We start from the raw sequence: 23238 nt of genomic DNA on the forward strand, positions 1-23238 counted from the left end.
TCATATTTCTGCTTGGACTATCAAATAGAACAAAGTTCTTGGAGATCCACAGTGGAGGATGCCAGCTTTTTAGAATAACACCGCTGAAGTTTTCCAATTGCTTTTACTTTAATTTTTTTTTTCCTTAAGGCCGAGCCCCTGACACCAAAACTCTCAATTTGGAGACAGTTGGAGTGAAAATTAACTCTGAAACTGGAAAGATTATTGTTGATGCCCGTGAAGCTACTTCTGTTCCTCACATTTATGCAGTTGGAGACATAACAGAGGTACTGAGTCTACATAAACTATTTTACAATAACAGGAAGCCAACTTTGTTCCTGACTAATAACTAGTCCCCAGATGTAGTCATGCTCTAGTGTATATCTCAGTGTTTCCCACTTTTTCACTTGGCAGGGCTGGAGTGTTTATGCCAGCCACCTGGGTCAGTAATTCCCTTCACAGGGATCTTGTGAAGTATCTCAGCATGAGAGATTATTGCTGATGTTTATCAGGGAGTGCATCGTTGGTCACAGGCTAATAATGATGTCTTTATCACTCCTATTATCTTTCTAATAATGTTTGTATCACTTTTGACATATGACTTCATACTGCCTGTGAATGCTGAGTGAAAGCAATTCTTCTGTAGCTAAGTACATTTACTGGGAATGACCATGACAAGTTCTGTGACTGCATTTGGGGTATTTTGGGTGTTCATTGAGACTAATCACAAAACAGCTTATCAGCTCCCTGATGCAAAATGCTGCTAATGAAGTACTTTCCTCTAGAGTAAGAAAAAGTAATTACTGAAAGTAGTAAATGCATTTGACTTTTCTTCATGATTTGTGAATGATTATGCTAAATAAACATGTGGGGTATGGCGTTTTGTTTGGGTTTTTTGTTGTTTGGTTTGTTTGTTTGTTTGTTTTTAAGAAGGGTACATCATAACCTAAGTAACATAATTTACTTGTTAGATAGGTAAAACCAGATTCTGTGGTCTTATTCTAGTGCTATTGATAATCTATAGTCATATATGACAAGAATGTCTTGTCATGATAAATGTGCACTTAAATACTTTCAATCTGCCAATTTTCATTTTACATAAGAGCTCAAGTTGTCTGCTGTAACTTGGGCATCCTCACATTTGTTGATTTCATTAAAAATGCTTGTCTGGATTCTGAACTGTAGAGTTACAGGAGCATGTTGTCATCATCTGCCTGCTGTGCCTGGCAAATTTGGGCAATATGTAGAACACAGAGCAATGCTGGGCATTACAAGATACAGAGTTCTCTCACCTGTTACTGGAATTGAGGCCTTTCCATCAAGATAATTTTTCATATAGTGCAGGCATCTGCCTTACAAGTCTGGTAAAGCTAAATACTGTAGCAATATCCAAACAATATATGTAGTATCATTTTAGAGAAGTTTAGAAAATTTCTCATTCTGCTGTGTTTAAAATATTTTAAAGATCTCTCAAATGTATAAACCTTACAGGTGCTTTTAGTCTCTGAAGAGATTGTAATGGATTAAATGATGTCTTGGGAATAGCCCTGCAAATTTCTGACTGGACTCTGGAGCTGCCAGAGACACTTAAATCTCATAAATCTGCTGACCACTCCTGACCTCTTCCCTCTGTGTAGACTTGTGTTTCTTCCTGTCTGTCTCCATCTTCATGTGGACTTGCCATTTCCTTTTAAATTGCGTTAAAACTCTTCTCAGATATTTCTCCTTTTTTACTTTTCCTCCTTACTCTACACAACTTCTCTGTCCGATTGTCCTGTCCAGTCACTCAGAGCTTTGGGATTTGTAGAGTTCCTCTCCTTTCTTCTCATTTCACAGATTCCCTCTGTATTTGTCACTTCTTGCTCTCAGATACTTCCTAAAATCCACTTTCTGCTCACAAAAGCCTCCTACACCTGCTTATCCCTGATATATATGGCTTGGCTGCTTCCTGCTTTCCAGAATTTTATTTTTAATTTCATCCAAGAAGCAGTTGTTAGAGGCAATGCTGGCAGGGGTTAGAATCTGTTGCTTATTTTGCTGCCAATCTGCAGTGTTATTTTGGGCAAGTCATTTCCTTTTGGATGCTTTTTGTCTTTTGCCCTTTGAGGATTTAGATAAGAAATATAAAGTTGGAGGCAGGATGCTCTCCTCTTTCCTTCTCTGGATCTAAAAAATCATGTCTTCATTTATTTGTTCTTTTCATTTTGTTGTTAAAACTTGGATTTCCTTTTCCTGCTTTTGTCCTTATTAGTGCAGATTTTTGAACCTGAGTGGTTCAATAAACACTTCTAAGTCTAAGTGTTAAAAACAGCAGCACAGTTGTATGCTGTGTACAGCTGGGGGAAAAAATGACAAAGCTGCATCAGTGCTCTGTAGAATACTCCCTTAAGCTTTTATCTGTATATTGGCTCAATGCAGGGAATTAAAGTGATCATCATACAGTACTCATGCATTTCAAGTGTTTAGAGATAAAAAGAAATACTGCCACTGTCTTACCTGACTCCAGCACGTGACCTGTGGAATTCCACTTGCTAACCAATGGAGTTTATTTTATTTGAATACTTGAATTAGTTTAGTATTTTGGGGTTTTTTTAAAACAGAATTAATTTAGATAATTAATTTCATTGGCATGGGAACCAGCACTGAAAGAAATTTCTGTGTTGGTGCATGTCTCAAATTAACGCATGAGAATCAAGGGTATCCTGCTAAGAACTACAAAGCTGCAGAGCTTGGCTGTGGTGCTTTATGGGTGTGACCTACCAAAAGAGCACAGGAAGGGGAATCTTGTTTCCTGTGAGTGAACATCAATGATCCCAAGAATCTTTATAAAAATTATTTTTTCCTCCAGTGTTCCTGCTCAGGATTTCTCTTTGCTCTGCTCTGTCCCTGTTAGAGTTTCTTTGCTACCATAAAGTGCTTTTGCTCAAATTTTGTGAGTAGCTCCCAAGCCCTCCTCCCTCCTTTGCCACTCCACACTGAATAAATACTGAATTGCTACCAAATAGCAAGAACTGCTTTTTTAATTTGAATTCAATGCTCTGGCTGGAAGGGGAGTGAGTGAGGGGGCAGCTGAGTTTCCTGATTGCTCAGAATGGCTGTTTTCATTTGGGAGTCCTACCCAGCTGGTACAAATGGGAATCTGTGTGTGCATGGGTGTCTTGTTGCACCCCTGTATGGAATGGAATCCTAATGTTACCCAAGATTTCATTTGGAAAAAAAAAGGGAAAAAAAATCTTCCAGATGTGAGTCAGTTAGTGTACCCTCAAAAAACATTATTCAAGCTGTGGCAAAACATTATTTTCAACTGGCAGGTGAAATTGCATTTTAGCATTTTCCTGTAATCAGAATCAGGAAAATCAAGCTGGAATTTTAGTGTGAATTCTTTTTTTCAGTGCTGATATAAACTCTTTGTGTTAAAATCCTTCCTCCAGTAGTGTTCTTGTTGAAAAGCATGGCACACACTATAAATACATTTTCTCAGAAGGAGGTTTATGGCCAGGCCACTCTACATCTGTCATATTTCAAAGGGTGTTACAACAAAGATGTGTAGAGAAAGTGGAATGTACAGTATGTTGCTTTGAATAGAAATGAGACCAAAAAGAGTTGTGTTAGAACAAATACACATTACTTCAAAGCTTTCTGAACTCTCTTAGGACCATCTCAGTTAAATGTATAATGCATTGGAGAATTCTTACGAACAATTCGTATCCATAATTATCAGCAGAGTAGTTCTACACATGACTGCAAAGTGAATGTTCATTTCAAATATTTACCAAGGAAGGTCTTTAAGTCATTGTTTATGAGGAATTGGGCTTTATCTGCATGGATGTTTTAGTAATTAGTTGGGTTTTATGGAATGCATGGCAGTGCTTTCACAATTTTATCTCTCGTTCCAATCTTCTATTCATTTCTGGAATGCCAAAACAACATATATTTCCTGCTACAGAAATGATTGGCAGACATGTTTCAGGCAAATGTGTGTAAGAAAAAACAAATTTCATCTGGTAAATTACATTTACAGACTTGAAAGTCAAAATGCCTGATTTGAAAAATTGTGACTTGAGGGATGTTAGAAGGAAAAAAGGATAGACTTGCAGCTTAGTGTTTTATCATGAGCTGTGGAGGAAAAATAGATTAGCCTTCATTAACAATTAGAATTGTGATTTCTGTTATTAGGTTAGATGTAATGTTTCAGACTGGTTTTTTGCAATTGAACTTCTAAGTGGTTATTACTACAGATAAAAGCCTACATGCCTGTTAATATGCAGAGAATTAATATGGTATGTGTACTGAAGAAAATGGCAGCTAATACCATGTACAGATTCTGTCTACCAACATACAAAAAAAGATGAGCTGGTAAAGAGCAATGGATTCCAGTAAATGCTAAAAAACTTTAGGTAATGACAAAAAGTGAAATACTTTAAATGTGTGTGATGGGGAATCCTTATTTTATTTTCTGCTGAGAACTGATTTTGAGAGTTTATTGAATGACTGCCTCAAAGTAGGGCTTTGCAGGAGTGTGGCAAGTGTTGTATCTAAATAGGACGTGTGTGAATCAAAACTTCACACATTTTATAAAGCATTTCATGTTGTGCCACAAAAGTGCTTCTCAGTTATGGCTTTCTTATGTTTCCACATCATTCCTTCTGAATTTGTCACCTCTTTTCTCATGTCAGGCAAGCATTTTGATGATATGTCTTGGATGAACTCTTAACCAATGGGGTTTTTTAATTAGATCTATGAATTTTGTTTAATCTTATTAACTGTTCTTTGGACTGTTCTTCCTTGGGCCTGAAAATATTCCCTTGCAAATATCTTAATTCAAATTTCAAAAACTTTCAAGTTCTTTAAAACCAGCTCTGCAGTTCTGACGCTCCAGCAGTGCTGTGCCAGCACTCAGAATTAGGGTTCTGGCACATCTACAGCCCTGTTTGGATATAAAAGGTAGCCAGGATTCATGGCTTGAACTGGAGCACACCCTGGTCATATCCTGCTGTCGTTCCATTTCTCACTTGCAGGAAGTTTGCATTTGCCAATAGCAATCTCTTTCAAGCCCCTGTTTAACAGCAGAGCCTGAGAGCAGGACCAGCTCACCCTTTAGGTCACAGTGCTAGCAAAAGAGCTTTCCACTTTTCCAGTCCAGGACCAAGCGAGGAAGTTGGTAGTAGTGTCTACAAACAGCTGGGTTTTGTGCCTGTGTTCTGTAAAAATGTGTCAGACAATTTTTCTTTTTAAAGGTCTGATATTATATTATCACTGTTGCTTTAAACTAGGCTCTTCTTGCTTTAAAAAGACACTTTGAAAAATTTCCTCATGGCTTACTTTGGAGAGAAGGAGTGAAGTGAACAGTCAGCATGTGAATATGTGCTGCTTTTCAAGAGGTGCCATGATAAGATATAAAGATTTGACATATTTGTGACATTTCCCCCCATTAAGACAGATAGTAAACTCCGACTTTAAAGCTTGTTTGGACAGAAATTATTATTGTTTTTTCTATTTGGAGCCCTGGCTACCAAGCTGGAATTCCAAAGATTTGGCTTTCCTCTGACCATTGTCCCAGGAGGAATCTTTGGATGCTGCTTTTCCTTAAGTTCAAACAAAGCTCTGTGCTCTCTCCTTAGGGCCGTCCTGAATTAACACCCACAGCAATAGCTGCAGGAAAACTGCTGGCTCAGCGGCTTTTCGGCCAGTCTGCAGAGCTGATGGACTATGACAATGTGAGTTATGGCTTTCTGCAGTAAGAACAATCTTTGCCTTTTTTCTTGTAAAGAATTGCATTTTGTCACCTGGAATGCAGCTTTGGCAGCAGCCACAGTGGAGGTGTGTGCCCGAGCTGTGCCTCAGTCATGCACAAGTGTCTGCCAGGCAGCTGCTGCACGTGGCTCAGCAGTAACAGCTTCTGCTTCCTCCCAAGCAGGTGCCTACCACAGTCTTCACTCCCCTGGAGTATGGTTGTGTTGGCCTGTCAGAAGAAACAGCTGTGCAACGTCATGGATCAGACAATATTGAGGTATGAAAACATTTTCAATTTTCTAGTTGGTGTCAGAGTTGCCCTGTGGAAAGGCAGAATTTTTACTGCTGTATTAGGTAAAATTTTTGGTCCCCAAAATACTGTGTTTACAGTTAGGGAGTTGGTGTCTGCAGAAGTGCTCAGAACTTCAGTAGTATTGCAGCAGGTCACAATGGGAACTGTTGCCTGCTGGGCTTAAAATCACTGATAGGGTGTGGCAGCTTTACAGTAGCTGCCATTTTAGCAAGTTACCTTGTGCAGCATCATTAAATAATGGTTATGTTACTTTCTACAAGTTATCCTTGAAAAGTTATGTTGTGTTACTCTTACTCACTTGGAAAAATCATTAATGAAAAAATAAGAATTTACTATTCAGAATGCAAATATTGCAGTTTTGATTTTGTTGTGGGGTGCATTATTATAGATATGAAAAGGTTCTTGGATTTCATTTTTTTTTCAGTAAAGAAGGCATTGAACCTTTGAGAGAAGCTTAAAAATGCTAAGTTTTTTCCTTTAATTTGGTCCATTAGTCTCAGTAGCATTATTTGTAAAAGTTTTTTCAGTTTTGTTTTTAATCTAATGATTCTCTGAGAAAGATTTGTGTTAAGCTCTCTCCATATTTTTTCTTTAAAATGACTAACAGGTCATAAATTAATCAATATTTGTACAAAGGTATAAATATGTAGCAATAGTAGTTATTTTAGTAATAAATACCAGGTTTTGCTATAATAGTACTCTCTAACAGAAAACGTTACTGTTTTTCCTACCAGGTATACCATGCATATTATAAACCTTTAGAGTTCACAGTGGCTGAAAGAGATGCAACTCAATGCTATATGAAAGTGAGTTTTATGGGCTTTTAACTTGCTTTTAACTTAAAAGGGGATATGGTATAGCCAACTTTAAAGAGCACTGTTTGGCAAAAAAACATCTCAAGATGGATATTTTCTTGGTGACAGACATCTTGAAATTGCTTTACAGATATTGGCATTACTCAGAACTGACATTCTGCTGATCAATACCATCTTTGAACTGCTTTTAAGGTTCTAAAAAGTATTTCAGATTCAGATCTCTGCTTCTCCCAGCAAAGTTCTTGACTGTTACATGAAATATTTATATTGACACCTCTTGCCAAAAGTCTGATACCTTCAAAAATAAAGCATAAGGCTTACAAAATTACAGTAACTATTCAGTCTCTACTCATGAAAAAAAAAAATCCTGATTTAGACCAAAGTGCCAGACCTGAAAAGGTCTTTCTGCAGCAGTCCAGTTGCTTCAGTGTTGGAAAAGTTTTTGATGCTCTTGCCTACAGTAGAGACTCTTAGCTAAGATGAAGTGTAGTGTTGATAGAATAGATCATAGTTTCCTTTTTCTTCCTTTTCTCCTCATCATCAGGGAAGAGTCTTTTTTGCATAAATGGGTCCATCAATTATATTGTCCAATATTATATTGTTATGTAAGGAATGTCCATTGTCACTAATTGCAGTCAGTTTTTCTCACTGCATTTTGTCACCTCTGAATTATGAAAGTGCTTGCCTTAAGTGTCCCAAGTACCAGTGTAACAAAGGTGATGATATTCAATTTTATGTATTCCCTTTGAATTATGTCAATTAGAGTAAATATTTAAGGGTAGTAGTAACAGGATAATAGTTGTTGGATGATGTTTAATATAGTCCTTACTAAACTCTTAAAACATATAAACAAACATTTAACTTGAGTCTTTCAAACTCTATTTCAAGAATTTTTCCTTTAAAATGCCTTAATATTTCAAGTCCCACATCAGGATTGCTGCTGTTCCTGGCATTCCTGATGAAAGAATTTAAGCTTTTACTGAATAGCAGAACTTGGTAGATTAGTGATAATTTAATGCCTGATGGAAGGATGCAGGGAGAGACTGACTTTCTTTTCATAATTATAAAGATGGTGTCCTTACAGGAACTAAAACATTTTCATTAAGTTCTCTAATAAAAGTTAAGTGTGCAATGACTCAGGCTCTCCTAGATACTTATTAATCTTCATCTTTGGCTGCTTCTGAGGCTCGACTCCTTTTTAGGTTATGTGCCCCTTGTGGTAAATGTATCTCACCAAACATGCTGCTGTAAGTGTTTACTGTCTGAGTCACAAAGGTACAAAATATCCTGGAACTGTTAGTGGTCATCTGTGAAAATACAGCTGATAATGGTAGGGATCTTCTGTGAAAATACAGCTGATAATGGTAGGGATCTTCTGTGAAAATACAGCTGATAATGGTAGGGATCTTCTGTGAAAATACTGATGAAAGCAACTGCACAGGCTTGGAGAAGTGCTGAGGTGGCCACTCAGTGGAAAGGAGCACTGGTCTGGTCACCAGACTACTTTGAGGATTTCATACAAATGGCAAACAGCAAAGTATTCAATACCAGAAATTATTGTTGTTAGTGGCTCCCTCAAGTCTGAAAGAAATGCACTAATAAAGCTTCAATTCAGGAAAGTGCTTAAGGACAATGAGAGTAAGAGCTATTGAAGTCAGTAAGACTTAAACAAGTGCATAAGTTTTTGGCACACTGGAAATAAACAGCTGAACTAGGATCTTGGGCCATTCCAGTTTCATTTAATTCATCTTCATGCCTTATCTTTAAGTGTTCTAAGAAAAGATCTTTTTGTGATGTATTGTTTTCAGATGGTGTGCTTACGAGAGACGGAGCAACGAATACTTGGCCTTCATTTCATTGGCCCAAATGCAGGCGAAGTTATTCAAGGATTTGCTCTTGGAATCAAGTAAGTACAAAAGAATGTCTCTAGCTTCTAAAGCCTGCTTCTTAAGTTATTGTAAGATTATAAAAGATAGCTGCCTAGTTTTGGCAACACTATAAAGAATGCATGCTTTTTGTTACTTTTATGGAGTATTGCACATATTTTCACAAAAAATACTGCAGTTCTTCATTAAGATGTACTGGATTTAGTTATTGTAATACTGGATATAGTTAGAGAACAACTGAGGAAAATATTGATTTTATAGAGTTAAAGCAAAAAACAGAATTAAGCATTAACTAATGTTAGTTTCTTCAGTGTAGCTTCTTCTGCATTATATGCACAGGATAAGAAATCACCATACAGTTTTCCAAGTTACTTCTTTAAAAATAGGTTTTTCTGAAAAGCACAAATCTTTCTTTACACCTGCCAAGCATTTCCTTTCCTAATCTCATCTTTAAATTTGCACAGCCATGGCTTCTTAAAAGTTCAGCAAGTTTTGCATGAATTCTTATATTGCTGGGGAATAAGCTAAATATAGTATAGTAAAAAAGAAATTTCTCTGGGATGATGAGAGAGGAAAGATAATTTGTTTGAAGCGATCTGATAATTGCAATAAAAAACATCCTTTGTGATCTGATCTTGTTTAAGATTGTGCTCAAATATTGATATAGAAGTCCTCCATTTGAAGGAGTAAGCAATGATTCTCAGCCCTCTCTGATTTAATGGAAAAGTCTTGCTTTGCTTTTCCTCTGCTACAATTGTTTCTTATTTGGTTTTTCCTTTCCCTTTCTTATTGCTGATTCACATCTTCAGAAATGTTGATTCCTATATTTACATTAAAAAATTATAATTTTTGATTTCCTCTTCAAAGAAAGTAGTCTGAAATATCATAAATCATTGCCAGTTATGGTGTCAGTTCATTTTCCTAAATTTGATCACTGTTTTACTGCAGTTTTAGTCCTGCAGTTGTGAGTGACTATTATAAATGAAAAGCAGAAAGGACTAAGAAGGCAGGACCACAAGGGTCATGTGAGGAATATCTTGGAAATCACTGATTGCAGTGTACCCTCAGTACACATTTTCAACATGTGTTTGTAGTCCATTAATTGCCAGTGGTATAGATCCTAGAACTGCATTTTTTAGGATGTCATTGTTTTGAAGTTTTATCCAAAATAACCATTGAAAAGGAAGCACATGAAACTGGAGTGCTTTTCTGCCTTGCTTGAGGGAAATGAAAACTTTAGCCACAGTAAGAGGTTTTCAGCAGGTCAGATTCCTGTATGGGTTTCTATTGCATTTCACAAATCCCGAGCTTTCAATGTAGAAACCCCGCTGTAAAAGCTGTTCTTCTCCTTTGTCAAATACTTCTTCAGCTTCTCTGAAGGATGATTTTTCATCTTCCCTCCCCACCCAGGACTCCAGTAACATCTGTAGTCAGCAAAGATCTTTTGCTTGTCAGTGCTTTTTTAGATGTAAGTGGAGACACCAGAAGGCATCTATAGCTTCCTTTCCTGTGTTTTGTAGAGGGGAGATAACATTATTCCATAGAGAGCTTGAAACAATCCTTAAATTTAGAGCCATTTCAGCTATTCTTACAGCATGGCCTGCCAGGAATAGCAGTTCAAAAGAAAGTCATCAAGTCTTAAGAATGTTACTGGGCAAGTAAGGGAATTAAGCAAGTGGGATTGTAGCACTAGGGGGTTTTGGTGGGTTTTGTTTGCTTGATATGTTTTTTTAAATAAAAGGCTTTTTTTCCCCTTGCTTATAACATTGATATGTTCCATGTAAGCAGCAGAGACTTTAAGTTCATGGAAGAATATTCTGGTATTATTTCCTTTAGCAGATTCTTTCCAACAGTTCTAATTAAGATTTTCTTCCTCTGTGTGTATGTGTGCATTTTTTTCCATCTGGAGTTAGTGAAACACACATGTATGTACAAGAAAAGCTGAAGGTTGCAGTTTTGTCATATGTTTTTGCCACAGGCTCAGTTGTGACTTAGGGTAAATTGCTTAATTCTCTCTGTCTCAACTCTTATGACAATTCTTTCCTACCTCAGAGTTGGGAAGCTGGGCGTCTACGTGTTGTGTAAGTGCCTGAGAAATAGTAGACAGCATTGTCTGAAGAACAAATGCAACTCCTCTACCTGATCAAATGGACAAGAGCAGAATTATTTTGATGTTTTAGGACCTTTTAGCTGCTTCAGGTGAATAGCATTTGACTCTGTGAGTCACTTGTTGTTGTTGTTGTTGATTTTTGCTAGGTGTGGTGCTACCTATGCTCAGATGATGAAGACAGTTGGCATTCACCCCACCTGTGCTGAAGAAGTTACCAAGTTGCACATTACAAAGCGTTCTGGCCTGGATGCAACAGTCACAGGCTGCTGAGGTTAAATACCATCCCTGGAAAGAAAGAAGGAAAAAAAGCACAAAACATATTTGTAAAGAAAAGGGGCACTTAAAGTTGGAACAGCTTTAATGGTTCAGGTTACAGGAATCTTTGTTTTTCTCCTGTAGAGAGCTTTTTCTCACAGCTGAAGAATTTTCCTTGCACCATCACAATTCTAAAACCAATGTAGTTCTGCTGCAACAAATCTCTCTTTCTACAGCTCTTCTGTTGCTGGGAGCTAGAGAATAATCACAGTATTTTATATGTAAATATAACTAAAGCCTGTGACATCTGAGGCCATCTGCAAATGAGACAGTTGTGATTTGGGTTTCCTCGTTGGCCAGCAGAAGAGTCTCAGGTGCTGGGAATCAGAGAGGGCATCCCATAGTAGTTTGGTGGGATGCTTTGTCCTGCATGCTTGGATTGCTCATTACTGATCCTATATTAAACACTGAGACTCTGTATTCACTAGTGGAAACAAGTTCCTGGAGTGCATAGCAAAGGGTAAGCAGTCATCTTTGGGTTTTTTCCTTTAAAATGTAATATGTAGTGGAATTTAATAGAAAATCACCTGAAGCTGTACTACTGCTGGCAGAATCACAATGGATTAATCAGTAGCAGCCTGGTCACAGTGTTCTGGAGAGGACTGAGAATGAATGATCTCAGAGGTGCTAAAGAAAGAGTTGAATTTTATGGTGGCGTCTCTGCCTACTCCTGAAATTTTTAATTCAGCTCAGTCCAAACTAAATTGACACAGCTCACAAATTACTGCTTTAACAGTGCATATTAAGCTGACAAGTAAAGTAAAACCCTTTAATAATCCACCTTATGCAGCATTTTCTGGTTTATAGAATGCAGAAATGTGGCTGACACTGAAATATTTTCTTGGTTTGTTTTTAAGACTTTCTTACTGATGAGCTAGAGACTATATCTGAACTGACTTATATTTGGCTTTAATAAAACACTTTACTGAAGGGAACTACATTAAGCAGTGATCCAGAAGAGAAATGGTCCTGCCTTGAGCAAAGATATAAAATAATCATCTGCAACTTTTTCTGTTCTTTTTTTTTTTTTTTGTGTACTGGCCCGAGTAGGAAAGCATTACCCTGCTGCAAATTCCTGCTGATTTTTGTGCTCTCCAGAAGGGGGAGGTGCTGGCTTATCTGTGGCAGGAGAGGAACAAATCTGAGAGTGAAGCTTCTTGTGCAGAACCCTGTTAAGGAGGTAGCCTGACAAAGGCAAACACAAACCAGTCTGCACTGAATTTCCATCCCAGCTGCAGTTTCTTGCACCCTTTACAGCAGAATAGCAAACATGGGAAGAGACCAACTTCAGGTGAAATGAAATATATCCTTTTTGCAGTTAACTGATATCAGTGTTTTGTGTGTGGAATTTGTTATTTTCATTCCAAACTTGTTGCAGTTTTGAAGAATAGTCTGATGATCATGTATATATCTGCTGGTTTAGTTTGATTGGTATTTCACTGCTGCAGCAACTCAGAAAAATGGTTGGTTTATATCGAGTCTGGAATAATTTTTACCATGAGAATTGTACCTGTCTGAGAAACTATTAGACAAAAGAGATCAAAACTTCCTTGTAAAATAGGATTTAACAGCATTTATCACACTCTCATTGATATGACAATATTAAATTTCCTGATTTTTTTTTTTTTTTTGGTCCATGTTTCTGGTCCATAAAATAGAAAGAAGTGATACAGTTCGACTCCAAGTGGCATTCCCTATGAGATCTGCTGATGCCATTTTACATCTGTGAAGTCATCCATAAGTTTGTAGTTGACAAGAAATATTAGGATTGGAAGTGTTGTTGAAACAATGCCTGAATTTCTGAATTTTGCAGCTGCCTTTAGAAGAAATGATGAAAACCTTGTATCTATATAAATAGGTGCATATCTACACATCCAGAAGTTTGTTTCCTTTAATAAAAGACCTTATGAGTATGATGCAGCCAAAACCTTTGCTAGATTTTCCTCAGCTGTTTACAAAAAAGGGGTTCAGAGTAAATTAGGGTTTCTTAAAATGTTTTACTTGATATTTCAAAATATGGAGATACAGCCTAGTAGAGATTTTGAGAAACAGCTCACCTCTGACAAAACTCTAACTTTTATGCATACAAGTTTTTCTTTCCAGTTCCTTTTGTTTCCCAGAAATGAAAGCACTGGTGTTTAACCATGTAAAATCTGCTTCTCTTCTCTGCCCTACCAATGCATCCAGCAGACAGAGTTGTCTGTCCCTACAGACAGATCAATGGAAAGATGAGTTAATTTCATTCACCATAAAGTTCAAATTAATTATTTAGTAAATAGAGAGATCTCAAGGAAATGTGTCTTCAGTGCATATAGAGTGTGAAACTAAGGCATGTCATGGTTTTCAGAAGAAACAGAACTGTCTTGGTTTTAGAATTGCTGAGTGGCCTGCATGAAATTGTTCCTGTCTCTTCAACAGCAGCCTGGCTCTGTTCCTCATTTAGTGGAAAATGCTGTTGCCCTCTGAAGTAAAACAAAACATACAATCCCACCTGCATAATAATGTCAGAATCAACAGCAAGACAGAATAATGACAAATATTGTGATTGTGCTTTTTTTTCCTGAAGGATTCACCAGGGATGGTGCTTAAGAATTGTTTTTAAAAGCCTGACCAATGTAAATTGAAACAATTGATGTACATTGCAATTTACTGATTGCATGTGAAAATGTACAAAAAAAAATCTAGTCAGGCTTCTTAGGATGCCAGCTGATGAGGATTTGTTTGTCAAACCATACCATGGTGCAAACAAGTCTGAGCTTTGCTGGGTCCCTCAAATGTGTGATCCCAATATTTATTGTGTTATGAATTAATTAATAAATAAAGAATATTTTTTTCTAGTAAATGTGTGATTGCACTTGCTTAATTTTGTACACATGATTTCTGCTTACACTAGATAGATTTTTTGATCTTAATTCTGTCTCTCTTGATTGAAGTATGTATTAAGGAAACAAAGAAATAGACAGACTCGGACCTTTTATTAAGGAAATGTTGATACTTCTGTGTCTGTGTATAAACTGAATAACCATTGAGATTTTTCCAGGTTGGATGGCCTCATATTTTAAATTTAGGGGAAATTGTAGACTCGGTAAGTATGGTTTCAAATACTGTCTTTTTTACTCCTGCTAATGAGCTCTAACAGGTATTTTCATTGTCCCTGCATGCTGACATGCTGCTTGAAGTCCTGTCAAGAGTAAACTCCCTGAGTGCAGTCAGAGCATTTTACAAAGCTACAATATCTACATGAGCTGTTTACTTTGGGGTTTGAATTTGTAGCACTGCATTTTGTCCCCTCTGTGCTCTAAGCCAGTTAGTAGCTGTGGATACTGCTAGGTAAAATATTGGAAAATTAATAGAGAAATGGCGAGCAAAATATATTTAGAGCTCTGAGAAACTTCTCTGTCAGAAAACTAAGGGAGTACATTGTTAAATTCATTTCAATTTTCTTTTATATCGTTATATCCAGTGATTTTGGTGAGAAGTTCCCATTAAGTCAGGTGAGTTTCTGAAACAGCTTAGTATTGCCTCAGTATATGCCCTGGATTTGATGCTGAGAATGAATATTGACTTTACTCTATGTAAAGGCATTTCTATTTCTGCATTTTAATCTATTTTAATTTTCTGAAGTATTTAATTGCAGGTTCTAACTAATTAGGATAACTAGTAACAATCCTAAAATATGTACTAAGGTAAGCATAATTTTTTTTTTGCTTATTTTCATATGCCACTTAATCCCAAAGCAAAAAGAATTACAGATTAGCATACAGACAAAATAAAATTGGAATAGAATTTAGTGCATTATTTATATTATACCTAATGATAGCTTGTTGTCAAGGTGTTGTGTACAGTTAAGTTTTGCCTTTTCCCATTTCTGCATGTACTGTATTTTGTGTAAATCTACTGAAAATTGTTTCTACAGTTTAGATTATTCCAGACCAGGAGCTAGAAAAGATATTTCAGTACAACAGCTACACATATTTTTGCTAGCACATTTATTCTGATAAAAACATAAAAGCCATGGATGCCAAAGTGTTTCTAACCAGAGCAGTTGAGTATTTTAATGACTTTTGAGTTTGAAGACTTCTCTTCAGAGGCTCGTGTCTGTCCAACAAAGTAGGCAATTCTGTGTCCATATAAATTGCCATTTGTCTAAATGCCAGTGACATCAGTGTACTCAAAGTTAAGGTTGGCCATTAATTTCAGTGGGATGCAAGTATTTGTCTTAAGTGCTTTGTTAAAGGGGAATCAATATAAGCATATGCCAAAATGTCTTTCATTATTACAGTTGGGGAAAAGGCTGCAATTATGATTCAAAACATAAAAGGTACAATAGACATCTATGATTAGGCAATGAAATATGCCTTTAATAAGCATAGTGCAGACAGTTTGTTTTGCAATACGTAAACTTGTATAAAATTCATTGACTTTTTCATTCTTTCAGATCTGTGTGCTCTCTTTTAAGAGAGGTTTTTACTTTAATGCACGAAGTTTTCCTGATGTTCTTCCAGCAGAAAGGCTGGGTTTGTATGCATTTATTCTAGTGCCAAACTTGGATTTTACTGGGAAAAGAGGAAACAGCAGAGCAGACCTTTTTTCTTTCTTTTTTTTTTCTTTTTCCCAGGGCAGCATGCAACAGATATGCAGTAATTACTCTTAACTGATTTTTTTAAAAATGGAATATTTCTGTCCACTACATGTCAAAAAGCTAATTATGTTTCCGTTGTGGTACTCAAAGTCAATATTGTCAGCTCTTCTTAGTTCTAATCCTCTACATTGAATTTTGATGGGCCAGGTGAAATATCCCCTTCAGCACCTTACTGCAATTCTTGTCAATCATCTTGCCATGAAAAACATGCATATTACAAAGGCTTTGGCAACACTGCATCTGATTTCAGTCTTTAATCTTATATGCACCTTAAGAAAACATCATTCCAACTACTGACATTCTGTTTGGGACATGAACAGGATCCTATTTGCTGTGGGAAACAAAAGAAAATCATCTAATCTTTAATGGATATAATGGAACTCTTTGGCCATCACAGTGTAAAGTCTTAGTAAACCACAGATCTAGGAAGAAAACAATTCTGATGAAGAAATTAGGCAGAATATCTCCGGCGAATAAGTAAGAAAATGCACATTTATTTATTCATATTGCAATTGTAAAATATCTTGCTTCAGGCACTGTTGGACTGAGGAGTGTCATTTTTTGGAACCCCTAAAATTTCTGTGCAAGGAATGCTGTTCACTCTAGTCCATTTCTTAGCATGGTACTGTGTGTGCCACTTTTTTTGTTGTTTCTTATAGACAAGATCTAGCACATCTAAAATCTTCTGGTCCTACAATGGAAAATTAACATCATTCCCTAAGAAGCTGGAATATAAACTAATAAGGCAGGTTTCCAGAATCTGATTGCATCAGTCATAAAGATACAGTATGAAGAGAAAAATGGATATTCCCTGGGGGAGAGTGTGAAATGAAGACCAGTCTTGTTTGAACAAGGTGCTGTGCATTGTTAGCTGGGTAGAGATATTGGGAGTTGCAGCCTGTCAGAACCAGCATCTCCAAGGAGGGGGTGGCTGAAAATTTTTCCAGGTAGAAGTCTCAGCAGTTGTAATAGCATATGTCCAATATATTAATACATTTATTTAAGGAAAGCCTTTATACTCCATGAAAGATGAACTGTAGCCCTACTGCACCTCCTGCTCTGTTTTCTTCCAGATCATACAAACACCAGAAAGAATGTTGGGGTTTTTCTGTCCTACTTTCATTTACTTTAAAGCAATATGGGAATCTGGCTTGCTATTCCTTGTTTCAGCATAAAGCCAAGGACCAAGATCCCTCTACTTAAATCTTTCACAAGGAGACTCTTTTTCCCAAGGCTCTGCAAGCAAGTCTAAGCTATAGATACCTTTTCAGTCTTTGTCTATTAAAATATTGTGTAGCTCCAATATAATAAAATATCAAGGGAAAGAAAACAGTGAAAAAAGACAGGCTTTAGGCTTTAAACAAAAATTGGGAAAATAAATAAATGTTCCCTTCTTTGTTGGCTCCATGTGAGAAAAGGCCCAAATGCATTTTTTTCCATGGTGTACTCCCAACAAAACAGTTAAAATTGAAAGCTTATTTTACTTTTATCTTTCTCTAATGTGTGAATGAACTGTAATGCAGCCAACCAGTATTCTGTTCACACTGTGCAACAGGTTAGAAAGCAGCTTTTAGCTTTATGCAGGAGGTTGAGCTCAGCAATCTTTCTTTAAACACCTTTGTTCAATGGAGACAAAGGATTGAGCTTTGGCATTTTTATTTAATCTTGGTAATCTTCCTTTTTTTCTCTCTCTCAAAGGATCAGGAGGAAATGCATTAATTTTCAACTTCACACGAAGGCAAGTTGTACAAACACAGCTGAAAACATCAGGAAATGCAATCATTTTCCTTAGAGAAATGGAGTCAAGTAATGTCCTGCTGGCAGCAGACTCCTGGATAATTGGGAAGATGTTGCTAAGCACAGCAATTCAGGCAGCAGGGTGTGCACACTGATAGCACTGTTCAGTTTGGCTGTCCTAGGTGAATGACTCCTGTAATGTAGAAAGCAGAAATTATTAACCATATGACAGGAAGTAATTTAAAGAACACAGGCTGCTTTGGAGACTTAAGAAATGGCTCTTAGATTGTCAAAAGATATTTTTAAAATTCATTTAATTTACACCAGACCGAAATCTAATTAAATCATAAAACTTTTGATTTTTACCTCTTTACTTTTCACTGAGTTTATTTCTTAGACATATTTCAAACACAGGAGAATAAGGAGAGTTCTCTTGACACTTCAGACTTTGCTTGCATTTCTGTCCTTGTTCATTCTATGTATATCCAGAGTTTCTAAGAGTTTCAGGTCAGGACTTTTGGTTCTCTTTCTTAATTAAGGATTTAATTGTTATTCTTGATTTTTTCTTGTTCCACCTTCTTGCAAGAGGCTCATTCTCTTTTACTTAGCTACTTGTAGCCCTATTTAAGTGTTAATAAGTGAAGTCCCTTTTGATGGGGTAAGAATCCAATGTATTTATAAGAGAGCATTTTAGGATTTTGTGCTTGCATCTTCCTTTAACTCCCTTGTACTTTCCAAATCTAAAAAGGGCATAGCACCAGAGGAGGCAATTCTAAAGAAGTCCTGTCCATAGCTGTGGTATTGTCCCACTTGAAGAATGAGATACCAACCATTTGTGAATGTTTACAGCTGGACCTTCTGAAGGGCATCAACTTTCCTTAATGACAAAACGCATCAGATTCACAAGCTGTGACAGCAGTGCCTCAGGGTTCCCATGACAGTGGCTAAGTGGAACATCTGATGAAATTTGCTTGTGAAATGCAAGGCTGCCTTTTTTGTCTCTGAGGTTGCTGAGAGACAACCCTGAGGTGTTGCAGTTTTTGTATTGAGTAGCAAACTCTCAAAATGCAAAAAGCTACCCTGGAGTGATGAGGTTGTTCATGTGTGGGCTTAAACATCCTTGTGAGGCCACATCATTGTCTTACATCTAATTCTGGAAGTCCTAACATTTCCCAAGTTCACAAGTTGGGTGAACATTTGTTTTAAGCCATTGTGTTGATCCCTAGGAACAGCAGAGGGGGGTGCCCCCTTGGATCTGCATTATTGATTGAAGCACTCTCCCTCACTGTACTTCAGTGAAGTGTAGCCAAGAACAACAAGATAAGAATTAATGTAAGTGACAAGGGAGTTCCTCAGACCCTGCCAGTGCACATTAGCCTGGCTGAAGAGAAAAAGAAGCTGATACTTGAGTCTTTTGAGTTGTGAAGGGTCTGGTCAGTCCTTGAAGGGGAAGCACATGAATGGCCCAGTTGTCATCGCATTTTATTTTTCCTCCAACTTTGACTAATGGTGCATTTCCTCTGGCCTCCCACGGGCCATCCGTGGCTGACTTGCTTTGTCACTCCTCACATCCAGTCACTGCCTTTACTGTCCACGCTGTTCCCATGGTGGGAACCCGGTGTCCTCTAAAGAAACGCACAGGCACAAACCATCTGTCATTCTTCCACTCCTCTTTCAAGCCACCACTTCCCATATTGTGTGGCCTTGCAGGCTGAAAGCAATCTGCCTCCCCCTGCATGCCTGCAGTACATGCCAGCTCTCACCCCACTCGATAAGGGACCTCCCAACACTCTGCCTGTAAAAATACTCATGGGCATCTCCCAGCTGATAACCAGCTCTGCTTTTTTATTGTGCTCATGGGATGATAAGTTGTCTGGATCAACAAGGAATTGTCCCCTTTTCAGGCAAAGTTATTAAGGTCAAATTAGGTGTGAGTTGTGAAGTTAATCATTGTGACCACAAATAATTTGTAGTGTGCTGTGGACAAAGAAGAAAAAAAGAGAGACTGGAAGAGAAAATTATTGTAGGGCACAAAGAACTGAAGTGATTGGGAAGGAGGGAGGAGAGAATGGCTGCCAGTGCTGTACAGGATGTTGAGCTGGGCATGTAGGCTCTGCTGGATTTGGTCTCATGCACCTGTGGACTGTGAAATAATAAAACAAAGTTCTTTAATGTCATTTGAGAGTCTGAATCAATCCACACACAAGATGTCTTAGAGAGAGGAAGATACCTGACTTTGCACCAGAAACACTCCTTTTATGCATATGCAAGTTGATTATATTCCTTGCACATCTCCAGACAATCTGAATCACGTCAATCCAGTCTCTGCTGGAAATGAATAATGCATCATCTACTGAAAAGCCTCAGTTTTGTTTTCTGGGGTGAGAAGCCTGAGTTTTGTGCTGAAAATACAAATCCGAAGGTGTGCTGAATTTCCTTGGAAATGCTGCAAAGCTATTCTCATTTCCTGTAACTCTTGCAAGGTTGGCACTTTTCCATGGCTAAGCCCCAATTCTTAGCCAGCCAGAATGAAGTGGCAGGGGAAATTCACTCTCTCTTTCATCTTCCAGTGTATCTAGGAAAGCAAGGACCAAGACTTTGAGCCATTAATTCCTAAGTCTGTGACTTGATTTGCTGCAGTAGAAACTGTGTTTTAAGAGTTTTGTCTTCTCTTACCAAAGCTAATTGTTAATTGCATCTTCTTTTATCCAGCCACTGCCACAAGGAATCAGCCTTCTGGGCTGATGACAGATCTGCCTCTCTGCTATCAGACTCTGTGCTTTGCCATCTCAGCTGCCTAAGAATTGCCTCTGCCTGGGAGCCAGTGGAGCAGCCCTGTTGGGGGCAAAGCAGTTCTCTGAGGAGGATGATGATGGATGACAGTGTGATGCCCTTCCACGTGGCTCAGGCACTGAGGCTGTGTTAATTTTTTATCCCCTCCCCAATATCCCTCTTTTCCTGCTCTGAATTCTTAAAACAAATCTTGGCTTTGCTGTATGGACAACACACAGATGCTACAGTGATTTGAAAAAGCATATTTTATAGCACAGGATTGGTGAAAATTGTAGAAATTGTAGAAAGAGATAATTACTACAGGTGGCAGAGGCTGCTGGATGGCCATCAGAGGGTACACAAGGTATACATTTGAATGCTTCTGCCAAATTTTTAGTGTTTACACCAGTGACACTGCTTCTTTTTCTCTTATTACTGTCATGTATGTGATTTTGCTCCAGTTCTCATACTGGCCTCCCTCCTGTGCTTAGGGAAGAAGCAGGTCTGGCATTGCTACTGCACTGAGGTTCTCTTGGGCCTTAGGGAATGGGTTTACAATGATGTAGCTACACTGGGACAAAACTCTGGCCATGTACCAGCACAAAACAAAGTTTGTGTGGAAGCAACTTGCTCTGAAAAATATCTGCAAGCAGTACAGATGCCTTCATGGAGATGGGTTCTCAGGACTGGATCTCAGCCATGTTGAGAATCAGCTTTGTGTTGATGTACTTCCCTGAAATATTCTTTAATAGTTGAACAGCCTTGAGCAGAGATCATATTTCCAGTTTGGGATTCCCTTTATACATCTTTCATTAATACAGGGATTCTCTGCAATCAGAGACCAGCACCACAGAACAGCTGGATCCATTTTGGCTTGACAAGGGGCATGGGCATTTTTTATATATATTTATGGCTTTTGTGAACATTCAAAATGCTTTTTATAAATATTAAAAATAATCAAGGGTTCTGGAAAGAATTCATCCTGCATTACCATCATCTGCAGGAGTTCTTCCATCTTCCTCTAGAATATGTATTACTAGCTGACACTGTGAACTAACTGGTCCAGTCTGGGAATTCCTAGCTACAGCTTGAGGAAAAGGGAGGCTGTGAAGGGAATTGGTATCTCTTGATCATCAGAGAGAGCAAATACAATACAGGCGGCAGTCTGGCTGCCCCTGGAGCAAGTCAGAAGCAAGAAACTTGCAAGCAGGCACCTCAGAGAGCTCCCCAGAGCTTTGCTTTGCCTGCTGCACCCGCTGTGGTTACTTGGTAGGTTACTTGCCCTGCTTGTCTTGAGGTAGCTGGAGTTGAGGCATCTGTTTTCCATTTAGAGCTTGGAGGATGCCCAGGTCTGACTTGGCATGCTGTCTGCACTGGGCATCAGCAGTACAGATGTGGAAACCACAAACCCGATTAATATGAGCCTAGAGTAAAAACTCAAATAAGCTTATAAATAAAACCAGACTTGCAGATTATTTGTTTCCATATTAGTCTATAATAGACCCTACTCAATATGTTTGTTTTATTTGGTTTGGTGACCGACATAGGTATTTATATTTCCAATAAAAATTTAAATCAGAATACAACAGATGAAGTAAGCTTAAATTATTTCTGCAGAAGATGATTGCAACTGTCTGAAGCTTGTAATTCCTTACATGAAATGTTAGCCTGCTTTGAACAGAGATGTGGCAGACTTCTCAGTATTTAATTTACCATTCCATCATAGCTCCATATCCTACATTTATATATTAAAACAGACTCCTAAATGGGCTCTAATCCTCAATGAATAATCCAGAGGTGTTGGATGGCTTGGTGGGTCTAATTCTTGGTATAAGCACCATCTGTGTGATCTTGGGTGAGTCACTAAATGATCCCCATGTCCTAGCTTAAAGTGGTGACTGTCTTTTTATCCCTGCCAGGCCCCTGCTGAACTCTGATGACCTCAGGTGCTCCTTCCCAATGCAACTTCAGCTGCTCCAGTGCAGGTAATGAAACCATTTAGAGAAGAGAGTTCCAAAGAACCATCTGAGAAGATTCTTCAGCATTGCTGACAGACATTTTACTCAGTGGAGCAGATCTCTTCCTGGGAACTGATGGCTCTTAATCCAAGGGTGAGATTACCTTGATTCAGCTCCATTTAAACACAGCTGTACCAGAAAAATTCTATTGTTCAGCAGCAGTAGGACACGTGGTTTATTCTGCCTGCATTGTGACACTCAGGACAGGACACCTGCACAAAGCCTGACCAAACTGAGGTGAGGCCTTACACACATCTGTGCTGAGCAGTACCTCCAGGTGACCAGTGAGGGCTACCTGGCTTTCAGACCATACCATGTGACATAACAGGAATAGTGCCTCACTCCCCTAAACCTCCTAAATAGACAATAGAGGGAAATAAGCACTTCCATGTGCTGGTTTGGATCTCACATGGGCTATCAAGGGAGCAAAAAGTTCCCAGTGGGATGAACCTGAGCCTTGGATGAATACTGGCAACTGTCAAGTGACTTCTTTGTGCTCATGGAGCTCTAAGGCAAATGAATAAACAAACAATGCTCTCTTTCGATCTCTGCCTTGCAAAAACAAGGAAAATAACTTTTATACCCTTTGTTAGAATGTCAGTGCCAGAGTAAAGACACCAGCCGTTAGTCCATTCAAATGTCCAGTTTTCATTTCCAATTGTTTCTCTGGAATCCCTTGTTTTCCCTTCTCTTCAGCTGGTTGAGCAATGGCCTGTTCTTATAAAACAAGTTGTCAGCTTTGCAACAGTCCTGACTTCTCATTGTTTGAAAGGCAAGAGGGTCACTCAAAGTAAACTCTCGTGTGCAAGATAGTGTTTTTCCATATGGAAATGTTGGAGGGCCACTCTGTGCTGTCAGCCCAGAAAGGCCAGAAGATGCCTTCAGACTCCCCAGGTGCCTCTATGTTTGTTTTCTAAT

General features: G+C 38.2%; 1 protein-coding gene across 1 annotated transcript in view; it reads left to right on the forward strand.

Annotated features, from left to right (window-relative positions):
- The window catches only part of TXNRD2 (thioredoxin reductase 2), a 32215-nt gene extending 18222 nt beyond the window's left edge, over nt 1-13993 (forward strand). The window contains exons 12-17 of the mRNA XM_054645823.2: nt 130-266; nt 5601-5696; nt 5897-5989; nt 6760-6831; nt 8649-8746; nt 10983-13993. Of these exons, the coding sequence (XP_054501798.2) occupies nt 130-266; nt 5601-5696; nt 5897-5989; nt 6760-6831; nt 8649-8746; nt 10983-11106 (620 nt within the window). The 3' untranslated portion in view covers nt 11107-13993. The remainder of the gene's footprint in view (nt 1-129; nt 267-5600; nt 5697-5896; nt 5990-6759; nt 6832-8648; nt 8747-10982) is intronic.
- Nucleotides 13994-23238: the final 9245 nt, after the last annotated feature.

The sequence above is a fragment of the Agelaius phoeniceus genome, chromosome 18 (genome assembly GCF_051311805.1).
Source record: "Agelaius phoeniceus isolate bAgePho1 chromosome 18, bAgePho1.hap1, whole genome shotgun sequence".
Lineage (NCBI taxonomy): Eukaryota > Metazoa > Chordata > Aves > Passeriformes > Icteridae > Agelaius > Agelaius phoeniceus.